Below are 24,697 nucleotides of genomic sequence, written 5' to 3' on the forward strand. Positions count from 1 at the left end.
TTTTCAGCTAAGAAGATTTAACACCATCATTTAGCCAAAATGACATTTTCTTTGCTTAGGAAGCTGAAGAGATGACCTGAAGTCCCACAGAGTGGATGACCGTTCAGTTTGACTAGTGACCCCTGTGTAGTGGGATCGGGGCGCTGTTCATTTGCCTCTCTAAAAAGAGAGGTCATTTCCTGAGCTAGTCCCTTTCAACGGAGTAACCTTGACAGAAGCGGCTCCGCGCCTGCTCAGGTCTATGCTTTCATGCTGGTCCTCTTCTCCAAAGGGCCCATTGTGGCTCCATCAGGTTCTTTCAGTGTTAATAGGAGTTTCTCTTGTACTGGTGCTTTTTCTGGCCAGAGGCAAGAATCACACAACTTCCAGCAGAACTTGCCATCAATGGCATTGATTGTACCTTTAACTCAATTAGTTTGGAGGCTTGCAAATATTGATAGCTTAAGAAAACGTTTTGTTTTAGCACTGGGTGTTTCATATGAATACAGAGCAAAACCAGCTGTTCTTGAGCAAAGAAGCAGTTGAGATTTTTAAAGTACCACCACCTTCCAGTAGGAAAAAGGGAAAAAGAAAGAAACATGACGTTGTGACCATTGACCCACATTTCAGTGCATCTGCTTCCTGATGGGTTTTTCATTTTCACTGTGCACTGTGGACCTGAAAGGGTTTTTGTGCTTTTTTTTCTCTGCTGATTTGCCATAAAACCTCAAACTGCTATTAAAAGGTGGGCTACTAATGTTTTTGCATGCTTCAAATAAAGATGATGATGCACTTGTTTTGGAGCAGTACCTGGAGACCAGGCTGTAAGCATGGCCTGAGGGTGTGTCTGTGTGATTGCACCCTTACAGTCTTAGCACTGCTGTTCTCAGAAATGGTGAGAAAACCTTTTTCAATAAGGCTGTGCAAGCAAACACCTTTGGTACAGGGGATGCTGTACAAGCACTGCTTGTTTCATGCACCAGCTGTGATTTTAGTCTACTGATGCAAAGCTGGTGTAGCTCCTTCTGTCCCAATTTTTGAAAGTGCATTGCATGAAATATTCCTGTAAGATCAAGGAAGACAAGTGTTAGCAGTATGAGACAGGGCTTTAGAAGTTATAAAATGCACATATTTTAATTAGAGATGTTATTGCAAAAGTGGTGTTATAATACCCTGTGCCACTGTCCTCATTCTTCCAAAGCTGCTATAGGAGGTAAGACCTTGATGTGGGTTCCATGCAAAATAATGTATACATTGTGTTCAGTGTTCTCTTAAGGAGGTGCTCCTTTGTAAAGAAGGGCAAACTGCATATTTGAAAATTACTCAGCTGAAGATTTCAGCCAATATTCCCTGTAGGGCCTGCTGGTAGTCACTTGCCATGAAGCAGTATTTTCTCTAGTCATAAGTTTGTTTGGGGTTTTTGTTCTTCCATCAGCTGCTCGGCGAGAGGCCAAAAAGAACAATAAAGGTTTAGAGAGGTCCTAACTCTAGGAGAGCTGCTGGTTTTCTAAGGTTAGGGTTGCTGTGTTTAAGCACCATAGCACAATGCAGTCTGGTCCCAAATTTGGTAATGAGTTGAGTACGTCTAACATCTCTTAGTGATTTCCAGTGTTAACTCCCAATTAAAGACAGATTTTATATTACAGAGTCTGTTTGTCAAAACCAGTGCCTTGGATGTTGGTATGGTGGTACCGCTGGATATATATACTCCCCTTCTAGGTTTAAGCTGTGTGTCACATAACCAGATATTCTCACCAGATATTTCTAGGGGGGGAGAAGATAAAAATAGATGAACAAGCAAAATTCAGTTTTACGGAACGAAGTAGCTGTCACAAATGAAGTCAATGGGATATGTACGACTGGCCTTTTAGTAATGTATAATTACTGTAAGACTCCTAATTAGTTGCTTTTGACAAGACATTTTTTAATACCAATTTGTAAGTGTCTGAGAAATAAGGTTTACATTTTTTTCTGTTTGGTAACCTCAGGAGAAGATCAAGAAACCATGAGCATATGCCCTTATTTGGGGAAAAAATCTCCCTCTGCAATTTATTAACATTTATTTACATTGAATGTACACTCTGTGGTGCTATATAACCACATAATGAAAGGGATCACCATAATGGGCTTTGTCTTCTATTTGGCATCTTGTTGCTCTTCTCTCGATGTCCAGTTGTAGCCACTGCTGGAGATATGAAAGGTCCACTGAGTCTAATATTCTCTGATCCAGGATGATTGCTCTTTATGGGCTTGTATTTAGGGAGTTTGGCTTTGCACGTATATGTACCCTGACATTACAGGCAGCATACAGCTACACCTACATATCTCGGCATAGACAGGCAGATGGAAACTCTTTTTCTTGGCTCCCTTCTGCCGTGCCCTTCTTCCCTTGTTTGATCTTAGGCTACAAACAAGCAAGCTATGCCTTGTGAAAGCCTCCCCTTGATGTCATTTGAGTTACTTTTGTCCTTCTCCCTGGACATATGTGTCCTTCTGCTTGTCTATTCATTAAGTCCCAGCAACCATGGCATTGGTTTGGTGCCATGTTGTGGGTGATGTTGCAGTATGTTTTGGCTCCAAACTCCACATTTTCATTTTGCATGAGGCTCACAAGAGTGCTTTGGAAATTGTTCACCCTGTTGAGCTGCATTTAGAAGAGGGATCAGGCAAGGGAAGAGAAGAGAAGAAAACCACAGCAGAGGAAGTCCTTTAGCTTTGGAAGCAAGGACAAGAGTCTTCAGTGAGGTGGACATGCAGCATCCTTTAATAGATGTTGGGTTCTTCAGGGATGGGATTAATCTCACATGACTTTGGGCACCTAAATGGGGATAATATTTGCTGTAGTTCCTTCTACTTTCAGTGAAGAGAGAAAATGGAGGGCATCTGGTCTCCCAACTTGGATGCATGTTAAATTCTTGAAGTTAAGTTCTTGGAAGAACTTTCCTAGCTCCCTTTGAAAGTCCACACCTTTATCAGGATCACCAAGGATCAGGATCACCTATCGTGCCATCATCAGGATCACCTATATTGCCATCAGCTCCCAAGCACACCTATCTCATGCCTTCTTCATTTCAAAGGTCCTCTGTCAAGGCTAACCCTCCTTCCACTGGTCACTGAGAGGCTTTTCTGTTGAGCTTGGCTTTGCTGCTTCTCCTATGCTGCAGCTTCATTAGACCACAAAGTCACTGGAACAGGTGCCAAACCCACCTAAACCATGACGGCTCAGTTTAAATGCAAAGACACAGGCCGATCCTTGTCCCTATGCCTGCCTTCCCACAGTTCCCGCTCCCTTGCCCAACTTTTGCCAATTGACATCTCTGTCTCAAGAGACACTGTTGCTTTAACAGCTGTTTTGTTTCATTTAAACACCTGCCTCAGCTCCTGTCCAAAATGCAAACATTCATTAGCACCTCATCTCCTTGGCTTCAGCCAGCAGCACTCAGCCATAATTAAGGGCTGCACTCAGAAATATAGTGTGGGGAACACTTGATTAATGCACTGAGACAGGTGAGCCGAGTGACCCTCTAGGAAACGCTACGGACTAAATTCATCTCGGATGTAACGCCAATGAAGACAGTCTACCAGCTTTGTTCAGACAGACGCTAAGGACGTGACCCAAAGTCCTTGGAAATCTTTCTGGACCTTTTGTGCCAGATCCCAGATCAAAAGTGATTTGAAGTGGCTGGTTTCAGGTTAGTGACTTCAAGCAGATGGATGCTTATCAGTACCGCGTCCATTGGGTGGGGAGTACACACTGTGCAGGAAGTGGCACATTAGGCCTAATTGGTGTTCTCGCTCAACCTTTGCATGCACACACATTTAAAAAAATTAAAAAATAAAAAATGCATTAGTTGAAATAATTTTGCTGGCAAAAAATCTTTGCAGCAGATGTTTCACCGTAACACAAATATTTTGACATATGTTTCATGTTTTGACAAATAGGCATTACCTTTCCATCCAGAGCCAGGAGCTGGAACTGCTGCAAAGATTCTTTCTACCATTCAGATATTGATAAAAGTATCCAGGATGTTGTTTTAGCAGAGATTTAAAGACACCATTAGTAGCTGAGCTAAATGGAATAAGGCAAATTGTAGTCTGCGTGATAACATTGAAAGGGAAGAAAAATCCTAATTTTCTGCTTTCTGTTCATTATAGATCTTTGCAAGAAAACACCCTGTGGTGTAGAACTTACACAGCAAAACAGTCAAGCTTTCTGGTCACTGGAAAAGCATACCACCTACTTTTTGCCTGTAAAGAGACAAGCTACCAAAGTAAACTACAGAATTTTATTAAGAGCTACAGAGATCAGTCTTCCAGATTTTAAAACACTGAAAAAAACCCATTTAAATCCTATGGATTTTTAGTATTTCTTCTTGGCTATTAAAGTCAAACATCTTTTTGTGTGCACATATTAAATGTGTTAAGATGATTTTTAGACTATTTAGGAAAATCAGCTTAATAATCAGTTTAAGAAATTGATTTATGATTAGTAAGTTCCACTTACCAGCAAATGAGAAAGGAATTCCAGTCCTGGATTGTAAAGGCTTGACAGCAAAAAGATATTTTTTTTTTTTTTTGCAGTAGCACTAGAGGACAAAATTTTCAGTCATTTCGTTTTGCTTCAGTGGTTGAAGCATGGGTTACTTCATACTTCGGGAAACTAAGCTGTGAGGCTCAGGAGAAATGTTGTCTATTAATCAAGGGACCAGAGCACTATCTGCCAGGGAGGAGAAGATCTGTTTAAGGTACAGGAGACTTTTGGCACAAGAACAAATGAGTTAATTGACCATGAATAAATGTAGGTTGGAGAGTAAGACCTTTGTCCTGTCAGAAGAGCCCGATTCTGGCAGAGTCTTCCAATAGGAACCATGGTGGTATGAGAAACCTTCCAACCTCAAGGACATTTAGGATGAAGATGCACATGGCAATATCTCAGTGAGATGTCTTCGCTGGGATTAAAAGCACCAGCAGTGGCAGGTCTAGCTGCCTTTGCTTCTCTTTGAGCCATGCTGTAATTGAAATTTCTTTTGAAGGTCACCTGGATATAGCAGTAAAATCAAATTCTGGTTTGATGTGATTATATTCTTCCATTGCACGTTTGAATCTGACTATGACTGGTGAGTCAGGATGCCCTGTACTCTCTGTGCCATGTGTTGCTGTTGTTACACTCTTCCTGAGGGCTCTGCTGAAGAACAGGCCATGCCATATCTTCTTTTCACACGTCATATTGTACAGGTGTGTTTAGAAACACTGTCAGGAGTAAATACTGAAGTATTTCCATGAAAGTGAGCCCATGGGGGATCCTTTAGGCTTGCAACATGTTGATATCCCATGGGACTGTCCTTGCCTTGCAAACCAGAGGTGTGGGTTTGATGCCTACATGTTCAGTGTACAGAAAATTGTTAAGGATGGCAACTTCATCTCAAAGGGAAAGTTGGGTTCTGCAGTCAGCGTTAGCTGGCAATGGAGGTGTGTGTTTGTGGGGCAGGCCTGCCTGGTGGCAAGGCACTAACCAGCAGAAGAAAGCATGATCAAAGTACGTTTGGTTTTTTTTTTCCTGTTCCTCAGTTCTACACAACTGGTACAGCTGGTCTCATTTAAAAAATGTTACCTGGAAAGTAGTTGAGTTAGCTTTGGTTAGTAACTAAGCGGGGGTTTTAGGTTGAGCAAAACCTTCAGGTTGGGTAGACTCTACTGTAATTCTGCAATCAGGAGGCCAGCGCAGTTTCGTGTGATCCTGGATGTGCATCCAGATTAACCTGTGGAAAGTTCTCCATGGGAGAGCTCTATGTGCCTGGCAGCCCAGGGCAGAAGGTGCACCGCAGGAGGGGCTGAAGTTGTTACTGCAAGGCTGACTCCTTCCTGAATGGAGTGATTTGAAATTTAGTGTCTTAACTAAATCTCCACAGGCACCTGCTGCTTCTCTGGATGAAGTGGCGTAGCTCAGCTATCTCTGTGTCTTCATGACTGTCTGCCAGAGGTTATGTGGTGGGAAACACTCTAAGGAGTGTAGGCCTTGCAGATACTAAATACCTTCCTTGTGTGCCCCAGCCCTGCTCTTGAATTCTGGTGCTGCAGGTGGCAGCAGCCTGCTTCACAGATGGGTTTTGAAATCTATTTTCTGCATGTTACCTTAATGATTTCCTCATCTCTCCTCTGTCCGTGCCCCCCAACCCCTAATTCCTTCTTATTCCAAGCCCAGACTGCTGATCAAGAGGCAGAAAAGTGCTTTCCCAGCCTGCATTTGTAATAAAATCAGCATTTCCTCCTTCTCCTGTCTGATGGGGTAAATGTTGCCTAGCTCCACTGCAGACTGCCCCAAGGGGTAGGGAAAAAGAGATGCTGTCCTCTCCCTATAAACTGATGTGTGTGGAGGATGGGACTGAGCATAGGTCAGAGGTCTCAATAGTGCTTTAGGTTCACTACAGCCCTTTCTCACTCAGTGCCTCTCCCTTGCAGGCCATGGTGGAGACGGTGAACAACCTCCTGCAGCCACAGGCTCTGAATGCGTGGAGGGACCTGAATGCAAGCGAACAGCAGCGCGCAGCCACCAAATTACTCGACACCGTGGAGGACAGTGCCTTCGTGCTGGCTGATAACCTGCTGAAGACAGACATCGTCCGGGAAAACACTGACAACATCCGTAAGGGACAGATCCCATAAATACCGAGAGCAGACAGAGGGAGAGTAAAGGCTGGGAAACCTGGCTTTGGTCTTGACCCCTAGATTAACTGGAGAGCAATTTGTGAGATATGTCTTGGCCTTTCGTCTGAAGGAGTTAAAAGTCTTTCCAAAAAAGCCTAAAGAAATAAGACAGCTCTCTACCCTTGAAATCCCATGGAAAATGAGCACCTAACCTGCCTTTATTACTCCTGGCTTTGAGGGCAAACTCTATGCGAGAGCAATGAGAGCACTGCTTCACAGGGAGATTGTTCATCGTAATGCAATTGTGTTTCATTTCATACAAATTTGTGTCTTTATTTGGCTGATTGTTGATTTTAATTAAAAAACAAGCATGATGGAAAGCACCAGTGCTCCCACTGTGCATATGTAAAATGAGAACAACTCTTCTTTCTATTTCCATGAATACAGATCCGGAGCACTGATAACATTTACAAAAAGTACCAATTGCCAGTGGCAAAGAACGAGCATTTTCAGATTTTCATTTTAACCATTGTCCTTAATATCCTGAGGTTCTTGTTTACAAGAACTGGTTGTCTTTTGTCTTCCACAGCGAGTAAAATTTATTTACTTTTTTTTTTTTAATTAAATTTAAAACTTCTTCCAGGCAAAGATTTAAAAAGAAATAGGAGCCCGAACAGAGTCTAGCATGAAACATTATAAGTCGATTCCTCTGCTCTCAGATGGTCTGGAACACCATTTTGTAGCTTTGAAGTATTGTGTCGAAGATTATTTTGGTAGAGATTTTTCTTAGTGTCGGTCTCTCTTGCAAACAGAGCTGGAAGTTGCAAGACTAAGCACAGATGGGAATCTGGAAGATCTGAAGTTTCCCCAGAACATGGGCCACGGGAGCGCTATTCAACTGTCAGCAAATACCTTGAAACAAAATGGTCGAAATGGTAGGTCCAGCACCTCCAGCCATGCTGGCCTCATGAATCAGTCATGCTTTAGGCATTGTTTCATGTTTTACCCATTGTAAGTGTAGTACTAATAGCTATGTTGACATTTAAATTAACAGTAGCATCAGTTGATCATGCTCTTGACTGCAAGCTAAGTTGGCTGACTGGGAATGTAGTACATTGCTAAGTGACTCACAGCCTTCAAAAGTATTACATGCTGGTAAAAATGCATCAGATCCTTAAATGATGTAGCTGTTGGGGCACAGCGCTGAGTCCAGAGAAGTGCTTTTAACTACTGCTGCCTGCAGTAGGAGGCTTCAGATGAGGTAAGAGGCTTGTTTGAGTAAACTGCTTCACAGTGGGACACTATACAAATATCTGAAAAGGGAGAGGGAAGAAATAATAGTTGTAAATATTAATAATGAGCCAACATGGCTGAAAAGGTTGATTAACTGTTATGAGTCTAAATCTTCAGTGCTATTCTCTCTGAAGCTTATGAACCTCCTGATATACCATAAATTAAATATGATGTTATATGTGAATGGTCTTCATACTGCCAAGCCATTTATTTCCAGAGCAGGAATTTGAGCAGACATGTTTGTTGATCTCTACAGCCCCGCTCGACCAACTTCAAACTCCCAGGCTTTCTACTAATAGGCCTAACATGCTCCTGTTTCTGAGTTCCTTTAAAATTTAACCTATGTGCAGGGGGAAGGCACTCTAGTATGGGCTTTGATCACTGCAGGCAAAACATGGAGTGACAGGGCAGTATTACAGCCAGACCAGACGCGTTAAAACTGCCAAAAATTTCCGACAACTGTTGAGAAAGTTTGGTCTGGTGGTTCAGAAAGGAAGTTTTGCCATTGGCTTCCTTGGTGGGGTTTGGTACCTTTGCATGTAGGATTTGAAGATAAGTTTTTCTTTCAGAGGCGGTGTAAAACCCGAGATGTGTAGCAAAGCTCCAGTGGAGCAGGAGTTTCGCTCTGCTAGCAGGCTCTGGAGATTCGTAGGGAAAAGGAAATTCTGTTGGCAGTGAGGAAGGGGAAGTATGTATTTCTAAGCATGGGATCACTGAAGTTCTTGTCAAATCAGGAGAGCCCCATCGATTTACACCAGCTTAGCACCCACCTGGAGGTCACCAAAGAGCTAGAAATAAAATTGTCATAGAAGGATTTAGGTTGGGAGGGACCTTCGGAGTCATCAGTGCTTCACCTCCCTCAGAAGCTGGGGTGATTCCCTTAGAAACAAAAAAATACCTCCCCACAATTAACGCATATAAAGGCAAACTAATCACATTCAATTCTTATTTATAGTCTGCAAAGTAACATGCAAAGAAGAAGCCAAACTGGATGGTTTCAGATAAAAACAATTGGCTGGTAGCCTGGGTTTTCTGCAGGCTCCCTAATGGTGTTTGGTTTGTTGGGATTTTTAGTGTTTTGTTTTGGTTGTGTTTTTTTTTTTTGTGGAAGAGGGAATCTCTGATTGGCAAATTAAGAAAAAAAAATATATAGTTTTAATGAAATTTCTGCAATTTTGTTTTACCCTTCATGTGAGATTGGAATTGTGCTGGATAGTTTTGGATTCCTTCTCCCATGTTTGTCCCCATGCTTTTCTGAGGTAGTCTTAATTTATTGACAAACTAAATTATGGTTTCATACCGCATCTGTGCGACAGGCCAGAACGAAACATGTTTCCAAGCATAGCCTGGAGAATGAAGTGTTATGTCAGGTGGGAAATGGGCCACCTGGCCTCTTTTCTCTGGAGCCAGTTACACCCACTGATGCCAAAAATAAATCCACCTTCTCTGTCTTCTAACGATCTGTTTGCTTGTAAAAGTTTGTTTTGAGAGAGGCAGCTCTGCCCTTCTTATCCATGGTCCTCTTGTTGCACCTTGTGGTGCTCATTGGGATTGGCAGGAGGAGGTCAGTGTTCATATGCCACATCTTGGTCCTTTCACGTTTTCTCAGAGAAGTCTTAAAGTTGGTTCAGAGAAGAGATTTGTCATCTAAACAAAAAAACCCCTAGTGCGCTGACCTGGGTATTGAACCTCTTACTGCTCTTCCAGGAGAAATCAGGGTGGCTTTTGTGCTGTACAACAACCTGGGCACCTATCTCTCCACGGAGAACGCCAGCATGAAGTTGGGAACAGAAGCAATGTCGACTAATCACTCCGTCATTGTCAACTCCCCTGTCATCACGGCAGCAATAAACAAAGAGTTCAGCAATAAGGTTTACCTAGCTGATCCTGTGGTGTTTACTGTCAAGCACATCAAGGTGAGTGAGTTCAAAAAGCACTTCTTTTATTTTTTCTATTTCTAAAACAAAATGATGCAAAACTTGGCTGATGTGAAGCCCCCAGCAGTCCTTGATTAGATTTTGAATTATACATTTGTTCCTTTGCACTTTGTGTTATTTATGAAGAATGTCTCTTTTACATTGCATTAATAAAAGTAAAGAGAGAGTCTCCTTTGAGCTGATGCCCATTGCTCAGTTGCTGACACACGTCATTCTGTAATTAAAAACTTCCAATATATTAGAATAGACTATAATATTATTTTATCATGGTGGCAGGGGATAATAGAGGAAAGTGGAATTACAGTGAAAGAGGACAGCTAGTCCTCTGGTTAGACAAGCCCAGTCATTGCAATAGTTGATTGCTTAAAGCAATTAATTTCTCTGCTATGCAATGCAAACGAAACAATCTGATTTTGAAGAGCTGGATTTAGTCTATGGCTGAAATTAATCAAGAACAAAGAACTAAGTTTGCATTAGCAAAGAGAGCAGCAACAATCTAACTTTCTCTGGTATTAGCAAGTAATGCTTGAGGTATAAACCGCTGCTGATTGTTTATCCAAAATTAAAAGGTGAGAGTTACAAAGTGCCTTTGCAAAAAAAAAGAAATATGGCATTTAGAAATCTCTGAAACCCTATAATTTTTATTGCATTTATTCATTTCTTCTCTGCAGCAGTCAGAAGAAAATTTCAATCCAAACTGTTCATTCTGGAGCTATACTAAGCGTACAATGACAGGGTATTGGTCCACCCAGGGATGTCGCCTCCTGACAACTAACAAGACGCACACCACATGCTCCTGCAATCACCTAACCAACTTTGCTGTCCTGATGGCACACGTGGAAGTTAAGGTAGGTTTTGCAGATTCACAGGCTGCCGATATACTGGGCAGGAAAAGCGGCCGGTGAAACACCATTTTGTTACTGCAAATGGAGCTGAGCAGGGAAATTGCTGTGTGACAGTAACTCTAACAGTAGAAACCATCTGGTGTAAATCTTCCTTCTGCTATATGGTGAAACTGGAGATAGTCACACCTTTGCAAAGCCTGTCTTGAGCTCCTGGCATGGGCAGCTCTGAGCTGAGGATGACAAGTAAGCAGAATTAGCTGTTGCCACATTCTTTGCTTACTGGTGCAGCACATCTCCTGGCTGGGTCCTTGCTTGTGGGGTCCTCACTGTGCCACCAGAGAGTAGCGAGCACCCTGGGTGGTGGGACAGAAGCATGCAGAGCCTTCCTCATGGGGTGCAAGGTGTGTGTCCTGCTTGCAGCAGCTACAGATATACTGCTGCACGTGTTTGTGTGAGGTGCATGTGCGGAGCCACTATCTTCCAGCTTCCAACCACAGGAAAAAGATACATTCTCTTCATCTCACTATGCAACAGTGAGCTACACATAAAAGGGAAACTCCTTATACCATCCTGCATAGATCATACGTGTACCTGAGGCTAGTACATGACCAGCTTGTTCTCTTGCCTGCATCTAAGTCCATGGTGTAATTCTGGCTTCCCACATGACTATCCCCACTGGAGCAAAAGAAGTTACTCCTGAAAGTAGATGTTCCTCATAGTAGCAGTGGCTTGGGGAGCGAAGTGCAGCCTCAGCTACTGTAGAAAGAAGGGCCAAAAGATTTTGGCTTAGTGTTTTTCTGTGTTATGGTGCTTCCATTTCATGTGCCTGGCACTGCAGCAGAATCCGTGGCTCTGAAGTAGATACGGATCTGGCATCTTCCACGCAGGCAGAACATTTCGGAGCAACTTCCATGGCTGCATAACCACAAAAGCTATTACGGTTTTAAAAGACCTATTCTCAAATAGTCTTCCAGTGTCAATCCTTTGTGTATTTCTGTTTCACTTGATAATCTGAAGAGGAATGTGAAGAGCCACAATAAAAATATATATTAAAGCACCGAGATGCATGACCAAAGCTCTGAAGAAAAAGAAGTGAGAGCCTGGCAACGCATTTGCCACAACAGCTGGGTCGAGCTGAGAGGGGCAGGATAGATCTGCTGCTACTGCCGGATGACATATCCATTGTATTCTGCTGAGGTCACTACCAGTTGAGGAGGCGTCCCATTAAATGGTTGTGGCGTTACCCTGGGGGATGTCTGAAGAAATGGCCTATTCAGAGCACGTGTTTACAGGTTAATGGCATTCTGCAGTCCAAGTCTGGTTTTGCCAGTTTCCTACAACTGCTTGAATTTTCAAAAGAAATGTGTGTTTGGCTTGTTTTCACCTGCCTGGAGTTAACAGATGTACCTGAGTCACCGAAGTTAGAGGCTGCACCTGGGAAATGCATATAGCTTTCCACTCCACTGATGTGAATGAGGGCGATCCCTACTGCATGGTGCAGATACAGGCTAGCGCCAAACAAACCTCTTCCTAAACTGCAAGTAGGTTAGCCTTGTCTGTACGGCATTTCACCCAAAACTCATTAGACTAGTATTGCTAGTGTTATCTCATCTTGCAGAAAGAGCATGTAAGACCCTTGCTTGCCCATGCTCAGCCAAGAAGTTGGAAAGAGCTACAGCTGGAAGCTTCCCAAGTGCCAAGCCAGCCGGTGGGTGTTTCTGGGTGTTAATGAGTGACCTCAAGACTTTCAGGTCATGTTTTATCATTTGGCTGCAGCCAAAGTATCATTGCTATAAGAGCCAAATTGGCTCCACTTTGTTGACTGTGATGCAACTGGACAGCTTCCTGGCGTGTCCGCTTTAGCGATCAACATGGTCTGAGGGCAAAGGCAGGTGTGTACCCTGCAAACATGTGCAACTCTTCCCTCCAGCTGCTTGTCACCTTTCTCTTCCTGGCAGCACCATCCCACTCTGGTCTGCTGGTGGAGTTGGCTATGTGGCTCTTGGCAGATCTGGGAGGTGGTTGTATGACATTCCTTATGCTGTTGCAGTGAGTTGCTTTTAAAGTCTTGGCAGCAGAATACCTGCTGGCTTGGAAAGGTGGAGGTTTAAAAATAAATGGGGGTTGTTGTCGTTCATTGACTCATAGGCATCTCTCATTCTCATGGCTATGAGACTATGAGAGATGGTTCATCTCTCATAGGCACGCTTTTGAGCCACATTTTTTGTCTTGTGTCTTGTACAAAAAGGCATTCCTTGCCTCAAAGACCTTTTAGTCATCTTGGAGGTGGAATGATCCTTGGGGAAAGGATGTTGTGTGCTTGCGCAGGACCTCTTACAACAGTGTTCTGGCCAGTGACTAGGATCCCTAAAGAGGACTGTCGTACACACAACAATTGCTAATATTCTGGGACTTTTGCAACTGAAACTATTTTCTCCTATAATTGAGATTTGTAGTTTACTGACTTCAGTTTGTCATTTTTTTGGATCTGTAGGGAACATCCTTTGGTGTAATCAGTATCCACAGCACCCTACCTAATGAGACCGAACACCAGGGCATCATGGGGAATGGGCACTGGAGTCCTGCTCCTTAATCAAAAGCCAGCACCAATTTAACAAGTGTCACTTCTGGTCATGAATGATCTCCCTCCCTGGTAGCGTGGCAAAAGAACGTGTTCTCCGGAGGAGACCTCGGTGGCTGCTCTGCGAGTTATGGGCTGGGATTTAATTATTAGCAGAGTGTATGTGGCAAGGCGGAGCTGGAAGGTAGCACTGCTGAGGAGGTGATTGATGGCCGTCTGGCTCTCTAGTGTGAAATAGCAATATGTCTTTGTCCAAAGGGGCAGAAAATGACATTGACTGACCACAGCGGCAGGGGTTTATTGGTGTGCTTTAAGAGCAGAAGGTGCTGGGATCAGTTCCAGTCTTAATAGGACAGTACCCGATTAAGAGGAGGAGCTTTTAATGTGAATATACTTTCTGCCGGTCAAAATTAGTTGGGCCCAGACTTTCTTATCCACCCATGTATTTCAGTGTGGTAAATAACAGTGCCCAAGACCAAAAGCCTCACTGGTGGTCCTCCTGGCAAAGGATGACATTACAGCCCTGCAGTGTTTGTTGCCCTTTCGGACAATTTACCAGGAAAAATTAGAACCTCCCTTTAGAGAGAGATTTTAAGACTTGGAAACAAATCACTGTTTTCATTAGCCAAGAAGTTCATTTGGCCTGTGTTATAGGAAAATTATTACAGTCTTATATGTATTTTGTTAAATTATGAGATATGTTTAATGTAAATGAGATCTATGTTAAGTATCTATTGTTTTAATTGGTAGGATATTTGTTATGACCCTTAAATGCTACAAAAATATGGTGGGTCCCATGCCATGGGACAAAGCCCATAGTTAAATAAGCCCTATGTAACTGTTGCAGAATTTTTCAAAACTTACAAGCTGTTTTTCATATAAGCTTTCACTTTGCGTCGTATTAATTATAGCAGATGCATCTTAAATGTACCATGGGAAAATTATGCAGCCAGAAAACGAGTTCAGAGCTGGTGGGGAAGTGCCGTTAAAAAAGTCACCCAAAACAGAATAGGCAAAAGTATGTCAGGGTAGATAAATGTTGCTTATCGGTGTGTAGTGAATGCCAGAGCTTACTCTTCTTTTTTAATATAAATAAATAAGTAGAACAAAAGAGAAGCGGGGGTGGGGGGGAAGAAAGGTGTTTTAACTGTAGCAATTAATTGGAAGTTTTCAGATGTTATTCTGTACCACAAACATGTTACACTGTGCTAATTATCTGAGGAATGGAAGCGTAAGGCCAGCTAAGAGAGAAAGGTATAAAAATATATGAAGTCTAAATGGAATGCAATGGTCCATCGCCTAAAGCAATACAGCCATTTCGGATATAAAGAGCAAGCTGAAGTTATTGCAGTGCTGGCTTATCCATATATTAACACTTGCGGGATTCAACAGCAGCAAGTGAAAGCAGAAGTAGGTGCAGGATTGCAAAAACAGCCTAACTGCAGAATTAAATTACTAAAACTGCCGTATAGTGAATTTTGCAAGATAAATAGTTTTGTATCATCAAAGGAGTTAATTAAAAAAAAAAAAAAAAGACATTGCAAAAAGTAACTTATTCTAATATGTTACTAATTAAGAACTGTTTTAATTAAGCAGAAAAGTTATTAAACGTGCTTGCCTTCAATGAGATTTTAAAATTCAAAGTACAGCAATATTTGAGCCTATGTTAGGAACAGATCGGTGACTGATGAACTTCAGGCATAAGGAGTTGTAAACAGCACATTTGGTTATATCTTAGGTCAAATAAACTTAGGTCAAGTAATCTATGCCTATGGGGTCAATTCAGAGTTGTACCTCCTAGCAGTCATTGAGATTTTTGTCTACCTGGGCAGTAAGTCTCTCCAGGGAGTTTCATGAGTTCCCCACCCTCAGTTTGACACACATTGTTTTGGGTTAAGTCCTAGTTGTGTCTTATGTTTCCAGTTCTGCTGGGCTGGACATCTTGCTGGTCCTTGTCTGTGCAGTCCCTGAAGCATCAACCCAGATCTTCTTAAGTAGCCACTTTTGGGTGTCCAACCTAAAACATCTAGAGCCTGGCTTCAGAAAGATGTAATACAAGCCCTTGAATTTGCAATTTCTTACCTCAGCACTTACAGGTGTCAGAAATTTGAGCACACAGCAACTTATTAGCCACAGCTTTCTTTCCCCCCTGTCTAATGGGTACATATTTGCTTAACACCACCCTCCTTGACTCTCAGCTTTGTGAGCCAGTGCTGGTTGCACAGTAAGGAGCTGTGCCACAGAGCATGGGGACAGCATCACCCCACATGGTTTCACAGAATCACAGAATGGCAGGGGTTAGAAGGGACCGCTGGAGATCATCTTGTCCAACCCCCTTGCGTGAGCAGGGACACCTAGAGCAGGGGGCACAGGAATGTGTCCAGGCAGGTTTTGAATGTCTCCAGGGAAGGGACTCCACACCCTCCCTGGGCAGCCTGTGCCACTGCTCTGCCACCCTCACAGGAAAGAAGTTTCTTCTCATGTTTAGCTGGAACTTCCTGTGTTCCCACTTGTGCCCATTGCCCCTTGTCCTGTCATTGGGCACTAATGAAAAGAGCCTAGCCCCATCATCCTGACACCCACCCTTCAGATATTTATAGGTGTTTATGAAATCCCCCATCAGTGTTCTCTTCTCCAGGCTGAGCAAACCCAAGTCTCTCAGCCTTTCCTCATAAGGGAGATGCTCCAGTCCCCTGATCATCTTGGTAGCTCTCCGCTGGACTTGCTCAAGCAGTTCCACATCCTTCTTAAACTGGGTGGCCCAAAACTGGACACAGTACTCCAGATGTGGTCTCACCAGGGCAGAGTAGAGGGGGAGGATAACCTCTCTTGACCTGCTGGCCACACTCCTTTTAATGCACCCCAGGGTACCATTGGCCTTCTTGGCCACAAGGCAAGTGCACAAGGGCACACTGCTGGCTCATGGTCAGCTTGTTGTCCACCAGCACTCCCACATCCTTCTCAACAGAGACGCTTTCCAGTAGCTCAGCCCCCAGCCTGTACTGGTGCATGGGGTTGTTCCTCCCCAGGTGCAGGACTTTGCACTTGCTCTTGCTGAATTTCATCAGGTTCCCCTCAGCCCAGATCTCCAGCCTGTCCAGGTCTCGCTGGATGGCAGCACAGCCTTCTGGCGTATCAGCCACTCCTCCCAGCTTGGTATGATCAGTGAACTTGCTGAGGTTACACTCTATCCCATCATCCAGGTCATTGATGAATATATTGAACAGGACTGGACCCAGCACAGACCCCATGGGAACACCACTAGTGACAGGCCTCCAACCAGACTCTGCCCCATTGATCACGACCCTCTGAGTTCTGTTGTAGAGCCAGTTCTCAGTCCACCTCACTGTCCTCTCATCCAACCCACACTTCCTTAGTTTGCCTGCGAGGGTGCTGTGGGAGGCAGTGTCAAACACCTTACTGAAGTCAAGACAGGCAACATCCACTGCTCTCCCTTCATCTACCCAGGTTTCCTTATCCTCTGTCCAAAAATGTGCGGTTCAAGTAGCTCCCTTTGGCAAGCACTAAGCCTTGCCCTATTCCTTGCTACCCATTTCCTTTCTGTCTGAGAGCAAGGTGATCATGAGGGCCAGTGAAGGCAGTGGCTGTGGTATGGTGGAGTCATGTCCCAGCTGTCTCCTGGCACGAGGCTGCATAAAATCATCGGTGCGACAGCAGAAGCTGACAATGCTGTGACCACATTTTTTTCCTGGAACTCAAATTAACAAGCCGGCAGCCTGGCTGGGTAGATTTCTACACTGAATTTGGCACAGCTGCTGTAGCTCATTTCTCAGGTTGGAGATGCCTTATGAGTAAGCAGAGCTGTGCCACTTTACTAAATCCAATCAGCATGGGAGGGCAGAATGATGGATGCTGTTATTGTCTCAAGCCTCTCCTCCTCTCCACAACTGAATCTCACCTCAACTGCATCTCAGTTGCAGCAATGTCTCTGAGTATGATGGAAGTGCTGGGCTTTTGCCACAAACCATATCCACAGTGGATATAACACATGGCAAGGTGAGGTCTGTACCCATTTCTCTGTGCACACCTGCCCCCGTATCGTTTTATGCTGGCCATGGGGGTTTCTGCAGCTTGTGCTGGCTGCTGCTTCTGGCAGTCACTGGAAAGCTGTTGCATTTTTGGAAGAAGTTTATGGGAAAAGGTTCTTCTAGGAGACCTTCTACTTGCCAAGGAAGGCAGAGCAGGAGGAGGATGGTCTGTGTGGCCTGTGAAGAATATGAAGGCAGCTTTGAGGACTAAGGCAAGGAGACGAAGGGTGGCTAATCTACCTTGCAGGAGTGCTCAGGGATCTGAGCCTCATTTTAAATGGCCATAGTCAGAAGACAGTGATGTTGCACAGGGGCTTCAAGTGGGAATTAAGCTCTCTTTATTCCTGGGTTAGGGCCCTGGACAGCATCTACTTTGCAGAGCACAGAGGTGATATGTACCAGGTCCACTGCTGTGGAACAGAGCTGCCTGCCTCCCTCAGTCCATCCTTTGGGAAGAGGAAGAGATCCCCCAGCACATATCCCTCTTGTCCACAGAGCAGGGAAAACCTCCTTGAAATCTCTTGTGCCTGCATAGCCATGGCAGTCAATGACATTAGCCAGCCCAGCTGTGCTGTGAGAGCCCTTGGAGTTTTGTCCCAGTATATGTAGCCCAGCTGATGCTTTTGGCACATCTACAAAACCATTTGCTTCTTAAGTAGCCCTTTGCACTTAGTCACATAACATTGCAGCCAGGTCATAGCAGTAATCCTCTCTCACCAGCAATGGGGGAGAAAAGGCAGAGGGAGCCCGCCCAGCCCCAAATAGCTACAAATCTGAGAAGCAGTATCAGCAACGAACAGGAGCCCAGCACACTGCCAGCTCCCATCGGGCACCGGGCGGTCATAACTGAACTAGTCGATGACACTGTGTTTTTATTTACTGCTTGCTTATTCCTCCACCCCCAAACATATTACTCTTTCCATTCCTGGAGGGACAGATTAGGCAAAGGAATGTGTCCTTTGCTGCTGGCAGCTCGGTTTGGCTGATGTTTCTTCTACTGATGTTTTTAATAAGGGAGGAAATGACTGTTCATCTCAGGGAGGGCCATTCTGTCATAAGCTGACATTCCCTGGGATTTGTTTTTATTAGCTCAGCTCTGGTGTACAGGCACTGGCAGAACTGCTCATTGATTTTCCCAGCTTGGATAATATCTAGGCTGCCTACTCACCCTGCTGTGGTTGCTTCCAGGGCTTCTGTAACTCCTCATGCACAGGTTTCCATCAGTGCTCTCCTCCCGCCGCTCTTGGCCCCATTGGAGCAAAAGTGGGGCTTTATTCCAAAGCCAGGGAAATCTTCTTTCACTGGGCTTTGGGTCATGCTCATGCCTAAATCATAAATGTAAAACATACTTAATATATAGAAACCCTTTCACTGAAGTGGATTATTTTATTTCTTTCAATTACTCAAGAAGTTGTTCCTGTGCTGAAAATAATCTGCATGTCGTCTTACCTGTGCAGCTAGCATAGCTTAGTGGTAACAAAACTCAGTGGTTTGTGTGTTGGACCATGTAGCACCGTTCTTGAAAGCCATGGTGCATTTGGGCAAGGATGTGTTTGATTGATGCTGTCAGGAAATTGTCCCTTGGACTGACATCTGATATCTGCCATGGGCTCTTCTGGTTGTCCAGGTCTTTGAGGAGATTATCGAGAAGCAAGAGTTGACTGTTATCGACACACTGGTGGTTTCAGATGTATTTTGCATGCCTTAGGGACCCTAGAGCTTGCAGGGTGCTGGAAGGGCATCATCAGTGTGTATGTCAAAGCTATTTTATTTTCAGTCAGGGAGTGCTTGAACAGTGCTGGGCAGGGTTAAGAGAAGATTTGCTCCTCTTGCATGTCTCTGCAGTTGAGGTTCAGGGACTGTGACCCAGTTAAAAAATCTTGGTGTGCTGCTTATCATACTTATCCCTGGAACGCCATGTACCAACTGTGTAAACCAGGTACATTGCTGCCGTATTTGTCACATAGGGATCCGGTGATGGCAAGGATAGTCTCATGGCATTGAGGAGCGATTACCATGATTCCCTCTTTTCCCATATTATTCTGCTGTGTGGTCTTTGGCAGTGCAGTATTTTACAGGTTTCAGTCTCTAGCAAAAGACAAACTCCCTTTTTTTGGACTTGCTGGTGTAAAAGCTCTAGATGTGCCTGGCCTGGGGACGTTCGAGACTGCCATGGGAAGGATGCCAGTGGTTACCAACTCCTCCCTGACCCACTGGCTTTGCTGTGGTACCTGAAACCGGGCACCCCAAAAAGGACGGAGTGCACCCAGCCTTTGAAATCCAACTCAATACTTCTGTTGGACTTTACTGGGAAAGTTACAAATTAATTTTTTTTTCCCCTGAGGTGTTCTTAAATTACTCTTGTTCCCAGTTTGTTGTTATTATTCCTTTTTGTTTGTTCTCTTGTGAGCTTGTTGATTTTGGGGAGGGAGGTTGTAATTACAGAGAAGTTGTTTTTATGGTTGTTTCCCAGCACTCCAGGGATGGGTGTTATGTACATAAAATCAGTATTATCATTAAAATTAATATTAAAAAGAAGAGTAGTAAGAGTGATAATAATAATAATACTAATAATACAGTGATGAAGACTGTGTTTCTTGCTGAGCATTGTGAGCTTTGTGAGCAAGTGGCCCGTCCTGGAGGAAGACCATGAACCGAGATGGCAGGATCCCTCTCCAGGAGCAAAACCACCCCTAATTCCTGCACTGTGTCTTAAAGTCAGCAGACTGGTCTCGTGACAGAGGTACAGAGGCTGACACCTGTGAGTTTCATCTCAAGTAGGGGAAGAAGCCCTCAGAGATTTTTCCCTGTGCCAGGCTAACTTTGTTTTGGGATTGATGAATCTGTGCCATTGACTGCATCTGGATGAGATGGATGCATCTGGCCAAAGCCTGCCTGTTTTCTTTCTCCTTGCATCCACCCACGTTAGCTCCCTTGCCCTGCTGAGCCAGTTCAAGAGCTCTTGGTCACTTCAGCTTGGCATGGCAATCTAATCAGGTGAGCTGGCGGGGTTGTTCAGGGAGATGTTCTTCTGCCGTTCCCCAGCAGCCTCAGATGAAAGAAAGAATGATTTGCAAGGTGCAAGGTTTGCATTAACATTTTTTTGCACAGAGTTAGGAGGGATGGATGAGCTGGAATGACACCGTCAATGTGCGGCCGCCAGGAAAATGACATGTGCTTCATCTTCTCAGTTTTCTGGGTGCTGCTGGAGAAGCTGGCTGGAATAGGCATTTCTGTCATGATCTACAGTAAGCACACAATGATTTCTTGTCTCTCTGTTGGACTTGAGACCCCTAGTTCCTTAGATATTGGAAATACTCAAGAACAGCTGCAAGAGCATTTGGGGAGAGGAGCCCTCATCTCTCCACCTCCAAGTCTCCCTGGAGGGAAAACTTCCAGCATGGGAGAGATGGAGAGGAAAGTCACTCCCCACCTTTCATTATCATTCTACCACTCATACTGATAAAGCCGAAGAGCTGAAAGGTTTGAGTTGTTTCTCACAGGTGCTGACATAGCAAAGTGTATATCAGGAAAGGCCTGACATTTGATGTGGCTTTATCATTGGCAAGCAGGCAAAGAAAATGGATAAATTAATCACCTTTTCCCTCCATCTGTCATAAGCTTTTATCCCATGGGGAGGAAAATGTTTCCAGTTTGTCCCGGCTTTTTGAAGTGTGACACTATTGTATTTGCCAGCCTACATATTGCCTAAGTCATCAAAATGCCAGAAGTGGAGGGGAATGTGAATACCGCTTACAACACAGCCTGGTGGACCACAATGCTGGGTTTCAAGCCTCTCTGGTCTTTTTGAAAAGCCCCTAGAGATTTCCAGCCCATTTTCTCTCAGCTCATTGACCCTAACCACTTAGCCCCGAGCAGCCGTCTTGTGACTCACCATATATTTCTCATTTCTTATTTACATTTTACTTAGTAATGATATCTCTAATTTCACCGCATCTGGTGGAAACTTGGGGAGTTACAGACAAGTTTTACAGCCTGAGTAAGGTGGTGGGATGCTCTCAGTGTCAGGGTCCCAGCACCCCCCTCCTCTTTCCGGGAGGGATGTGTAATGTAAGCCCAGGAGCAATCTAGCAGTGTTTTACCAGCAGAGCCAAGGCACACCTATGCTGCCTGTCACAAAACTTTGTTGCTGGGTTGCCTAACTTTTCCACTGCAATGGCCGTGTTTACATGGCTTTGGGATAAAACCACGTTACAAGTTCATCACAGGGACTCACTTTCCAGGCTGTCTTAAAATCACTGTTCCATTACAATTTAAAAACAAATTAGTGTTAAAAGGTCTGTCTTTTTTTCTGGGTAGCATTCCAAGGATCAGTCTGACTTCCCAGGAGTTTTAAAATATAGCTCCAAGGTTTGAAAAAGAAAAAAGAAAGAAACTTTCTTTGTCCTTCCCTGGTAAAACAAACAAACAATCAAACAAACAAACAAAAACCCCAAACAACCAAAAACCCAAGACATTTAAGCAAACTCTTTCTTTCCAAAGCCTCCAAGCTCATAAGTCTCTGTGAATGTTTAAAGGGAGTCTTTTTTCACTGTTGGTAAATGGTTGTAATGGACTTGTGGTTGTAATCTTCACAATGTTGCAAGCATGAAACATTTTTACACTTGAATCACAGAGTTCGATGGTTCTTTGTACTGTGTCTGCTCCTTTGACGTGTTTGCAAAAGATGGAGCTGCGCGCAAGGCTAGCTATGACATCTTTGTATTTTCAACAGCAGCATCATTGTTTCTGGGATATTTCGGGCTCCGAGTCTGTTCAGGGCACCTGCAGCTTGCCAGACACTTCAGAGTCTGTTTTCAGGTTGCAGCTTTCTTGGTGCAAGATTCAAGTCTAGGTCCGTTTAGTCTTTTTGCTACTGGTCCTTTGTGCCACAGGTTGGTGAGTGGATACAAATATTTGGGGAAGGGTCTCAGACAACCTCACTCTGTGTCCGGGATGGATTAGAGTTTATACAGTGTGCGACTGATGATTTTTTTTTGTTTTGCTTTATCTACAGCACAGCGATGCAGTCCATGACCTGCTCCTGGACTTTATCACGTGGGTTGGCATCCTGCTCTCGCTGGTCTGTCTCCTGATCTGCATTTTCACCTTCTGCTTCTTCCGTGGGCTGCAGAGCGACCGCAACACAATTCACAAGAACTTGTGCATCAGCCTCTTTGTGGCAGAACTCCTCTTCCTCATCGGCATCAACCGGACGGACCAGCCGGTAAGAGGCAAAGCAATTTCTACTCCTGCCATAGGAACTTGTCTTAGCGGGTATGGGATGTTTGACCATGAAGTGAGATACATTCCTGTACTGCCTTAATTCCATGGATGAGTCCTCACAGGGCTGAGCCCCTGGTTGTTAACTGGGAGTCAAATGCTGATGCCTGCTGTGATTTCAGAGGCTGTATGTGCGTTGTTTGTAAATAATGCAAGTGTGTATGTTTAATAAGCAGGTTGTAAAAATGTGCTTATACTATATACATCTTTATGTGTTTATTTGCCAGACTGTGTACATACCTACCTTTGCATCTTTGAATATAATTTATATATGGAGAGATGTTTCTATTTTAAAATAGTTCACACACATTTTCCAAGTGAAAACCAAGTTCTTCCTTCAGAGAAGAGAAAAGAAGAGGTCCCTTATTTGTATTAAAGCTCCCAGTAAGAGCATTCCTGACTGTTGCATTGATTCAGCATGGTACAAACGCCTTCCCTTGCTCTTTTCAATCTGCACTCAGATTGCCTGTGCTGTCTTTGCTGCCCTCCTGCACTTCTTCTTCCTGGCGGCTTTCACCTGGATGTTCCTGGAGGGGGTGCAGCTCTACATCATGCTGGTGGAGGTTTTTGAGAGCGAACACTCCCGGAGGAAGTACTTCTATTTGGTCGGCTACGGCATGCCTGCGCTTATTGTGGCTGTATCAGCAGCAGTGGACTACCGGAGCTACGGCACAGACAAAGTGTGAGTGGGGCTTGGCACTGCTTGAACCTGGTCAGGAGAGATGGGAGTGGGGAGGACAAAGGGAAGTGAAGAGCCCAGCGAACCTGGCAGGCAAAGGAGACTTGTGCAGACAGAGCTCAGCCAGGAGGCATGCCTTGCCTTATCTCTGTCTCCAACACAGTCTGTGATGATAGAGGACAAATTCCCCACTATGAAATGATTTGCAAAGGTATTTTCTTAGGGAAGTCGGTCAGGGAAAACTTTATCACGTCATTGCACAACATCAGCAGAGGTGGCTCACCCAACTTTCCATTTGGTACTGTATCAGCAAGATCATCCTTCTCTAACCAAAGAGTATTTCTCATTTGGATGATGAAACACTGCTTTCTTCTTCCTCTTTCTTTAAGTGTTCTGTCAAATTAACAGAGCCTGCAAGCAAAATAGGTGGTGACTGTGGAGTGTATTAGACTCCTTGCAAATAGGAACAGCTACATCATTTGTCATTATGAATATTCTTAAATGTTTTCAGCATTGCCGAAGCTGGTATCAAAGCACAAGTTAGATGATCGTGCAACACTGTCTAACGGAAAACAGAGGGAAAATTGAGCCTTTGATTTTCTTTGCCAGCTTTGTTACAATAGAACTAACAATGTGGTTTTACTAACTTTTTTTTAATAATTTTTGCTTTCTCTTGTCAGGCTGCCTTTCTCCTGTCATTTTAACTGAGTTATGGGCTCAATCTGAAGGCATACATAGAAATGAGCCAGTGGCATTTTTAAAGCTTTTTTTTAGCATAGGTCAAGTCAGGCCATGGCAGCAGTTGATATTCCGTTAAATTCAACTGCAAAATTTTTGCCTGGAACCTTGTTGGTATGTATGAGCCTGATTCCTTGCAGAAGTAAGTCTGTAGAGCAGTGGAGCTGCTCATGATCCATCACCATGCCAGCAGGTAGGCTTGGATCCCAGATGGATATTTGCATTGCATTCCTCCCATGAGTAGGAGAATAGCAACCTGAATTTGTATAAATGTCATACTTTGTGGAAAGAAAATGACCCACACAGGCAAGGGTAGGAAGGAGTAAGTTTTCATGGATCTCTGTCAATTTATCCAAAGTAGTTTGACTGACACTGACAGGCCTAGGGGGCAAAGGAAAACTAACACCACAGCTGATTACAGTTTCTGGAGAAGACTGTTTCCATCAGCTGCCACCTGCTTTCTGCCCCAATCTACTCTTCTGTTCACATCGCCACTTGAGCAATATATAAGACCCTATTGAATCAGGTATTGAAACATTCTGCCTTGTCCCTTTAGACAAATTTATTCCTCCTGTGGTGTATCTGTGGAGGACCTATCTCTTCACAGCAGCCTAAATGGGCCGTGTTGATCCTCAAACATGTTACAGCTGAGGGGCCATGAGTTCAGC

General features: G+C 44.1%; 1 protein-coding gene across 8 annotated transcripts in view; it reads left to right on the plus strand.

Annotated features, from left to right (window-relative positions):
* The window catches only part of ADGRL3 (adhesion G protein-coupled receptor L3), a 520,031-nt gene that overhangs the window by 429,880 nt on the left and 65,454 nt on the right, over nt 1-24,697 (plus strand). For 7 of the 8 annotated variants that reach the window (XM_075090573.1, XM_075090572.1, XM_075090565.1 and 4 more), the window contains 6 exons: nt 6,439-6,622; nt 7,437-7,559; nt 9,625-9,833; nt 10,526-10,702; nt 22,347-22,556; nt 23,074-23,294. In XM_075090573.1, the coding sequence (XP_074946674.1) occupies nt 6,439-6,622; nt 7,437-7,559; nt 9,625-9,833; nt 10,526-10,702; nt 22,347-22,556; nt 23,074-23,294 (1,124 nt within the window). The remainder of the gene's footprint in view (nt 1-6,438; nt 6,623-7,436; nt 7,560-9,624; nt 9,834-10,525; nt 10,703-22,346; nt 22,557-23,073; nt 23,295-24,697) is intronic. The other variant, XM_075090568.1, reaches the window with a different exon arrangement.

The sequence above is a fragment of the Phalacrocorax aristotelis genome, chromosome 4, assembly GCF_949628215.1.
Source record: "Phalacrocorax aristotelis chromosome 4, bGulAri2.1, whole genome shotgun sequence".
Taxonomy (NCBI): domain Eukaryota; kingdom Metazoa; phylum Chordata; class Aves; order Suliformes; family Phalacrocoracidae; genus Phalacrocorax; species Phalacrocorax aristotelis.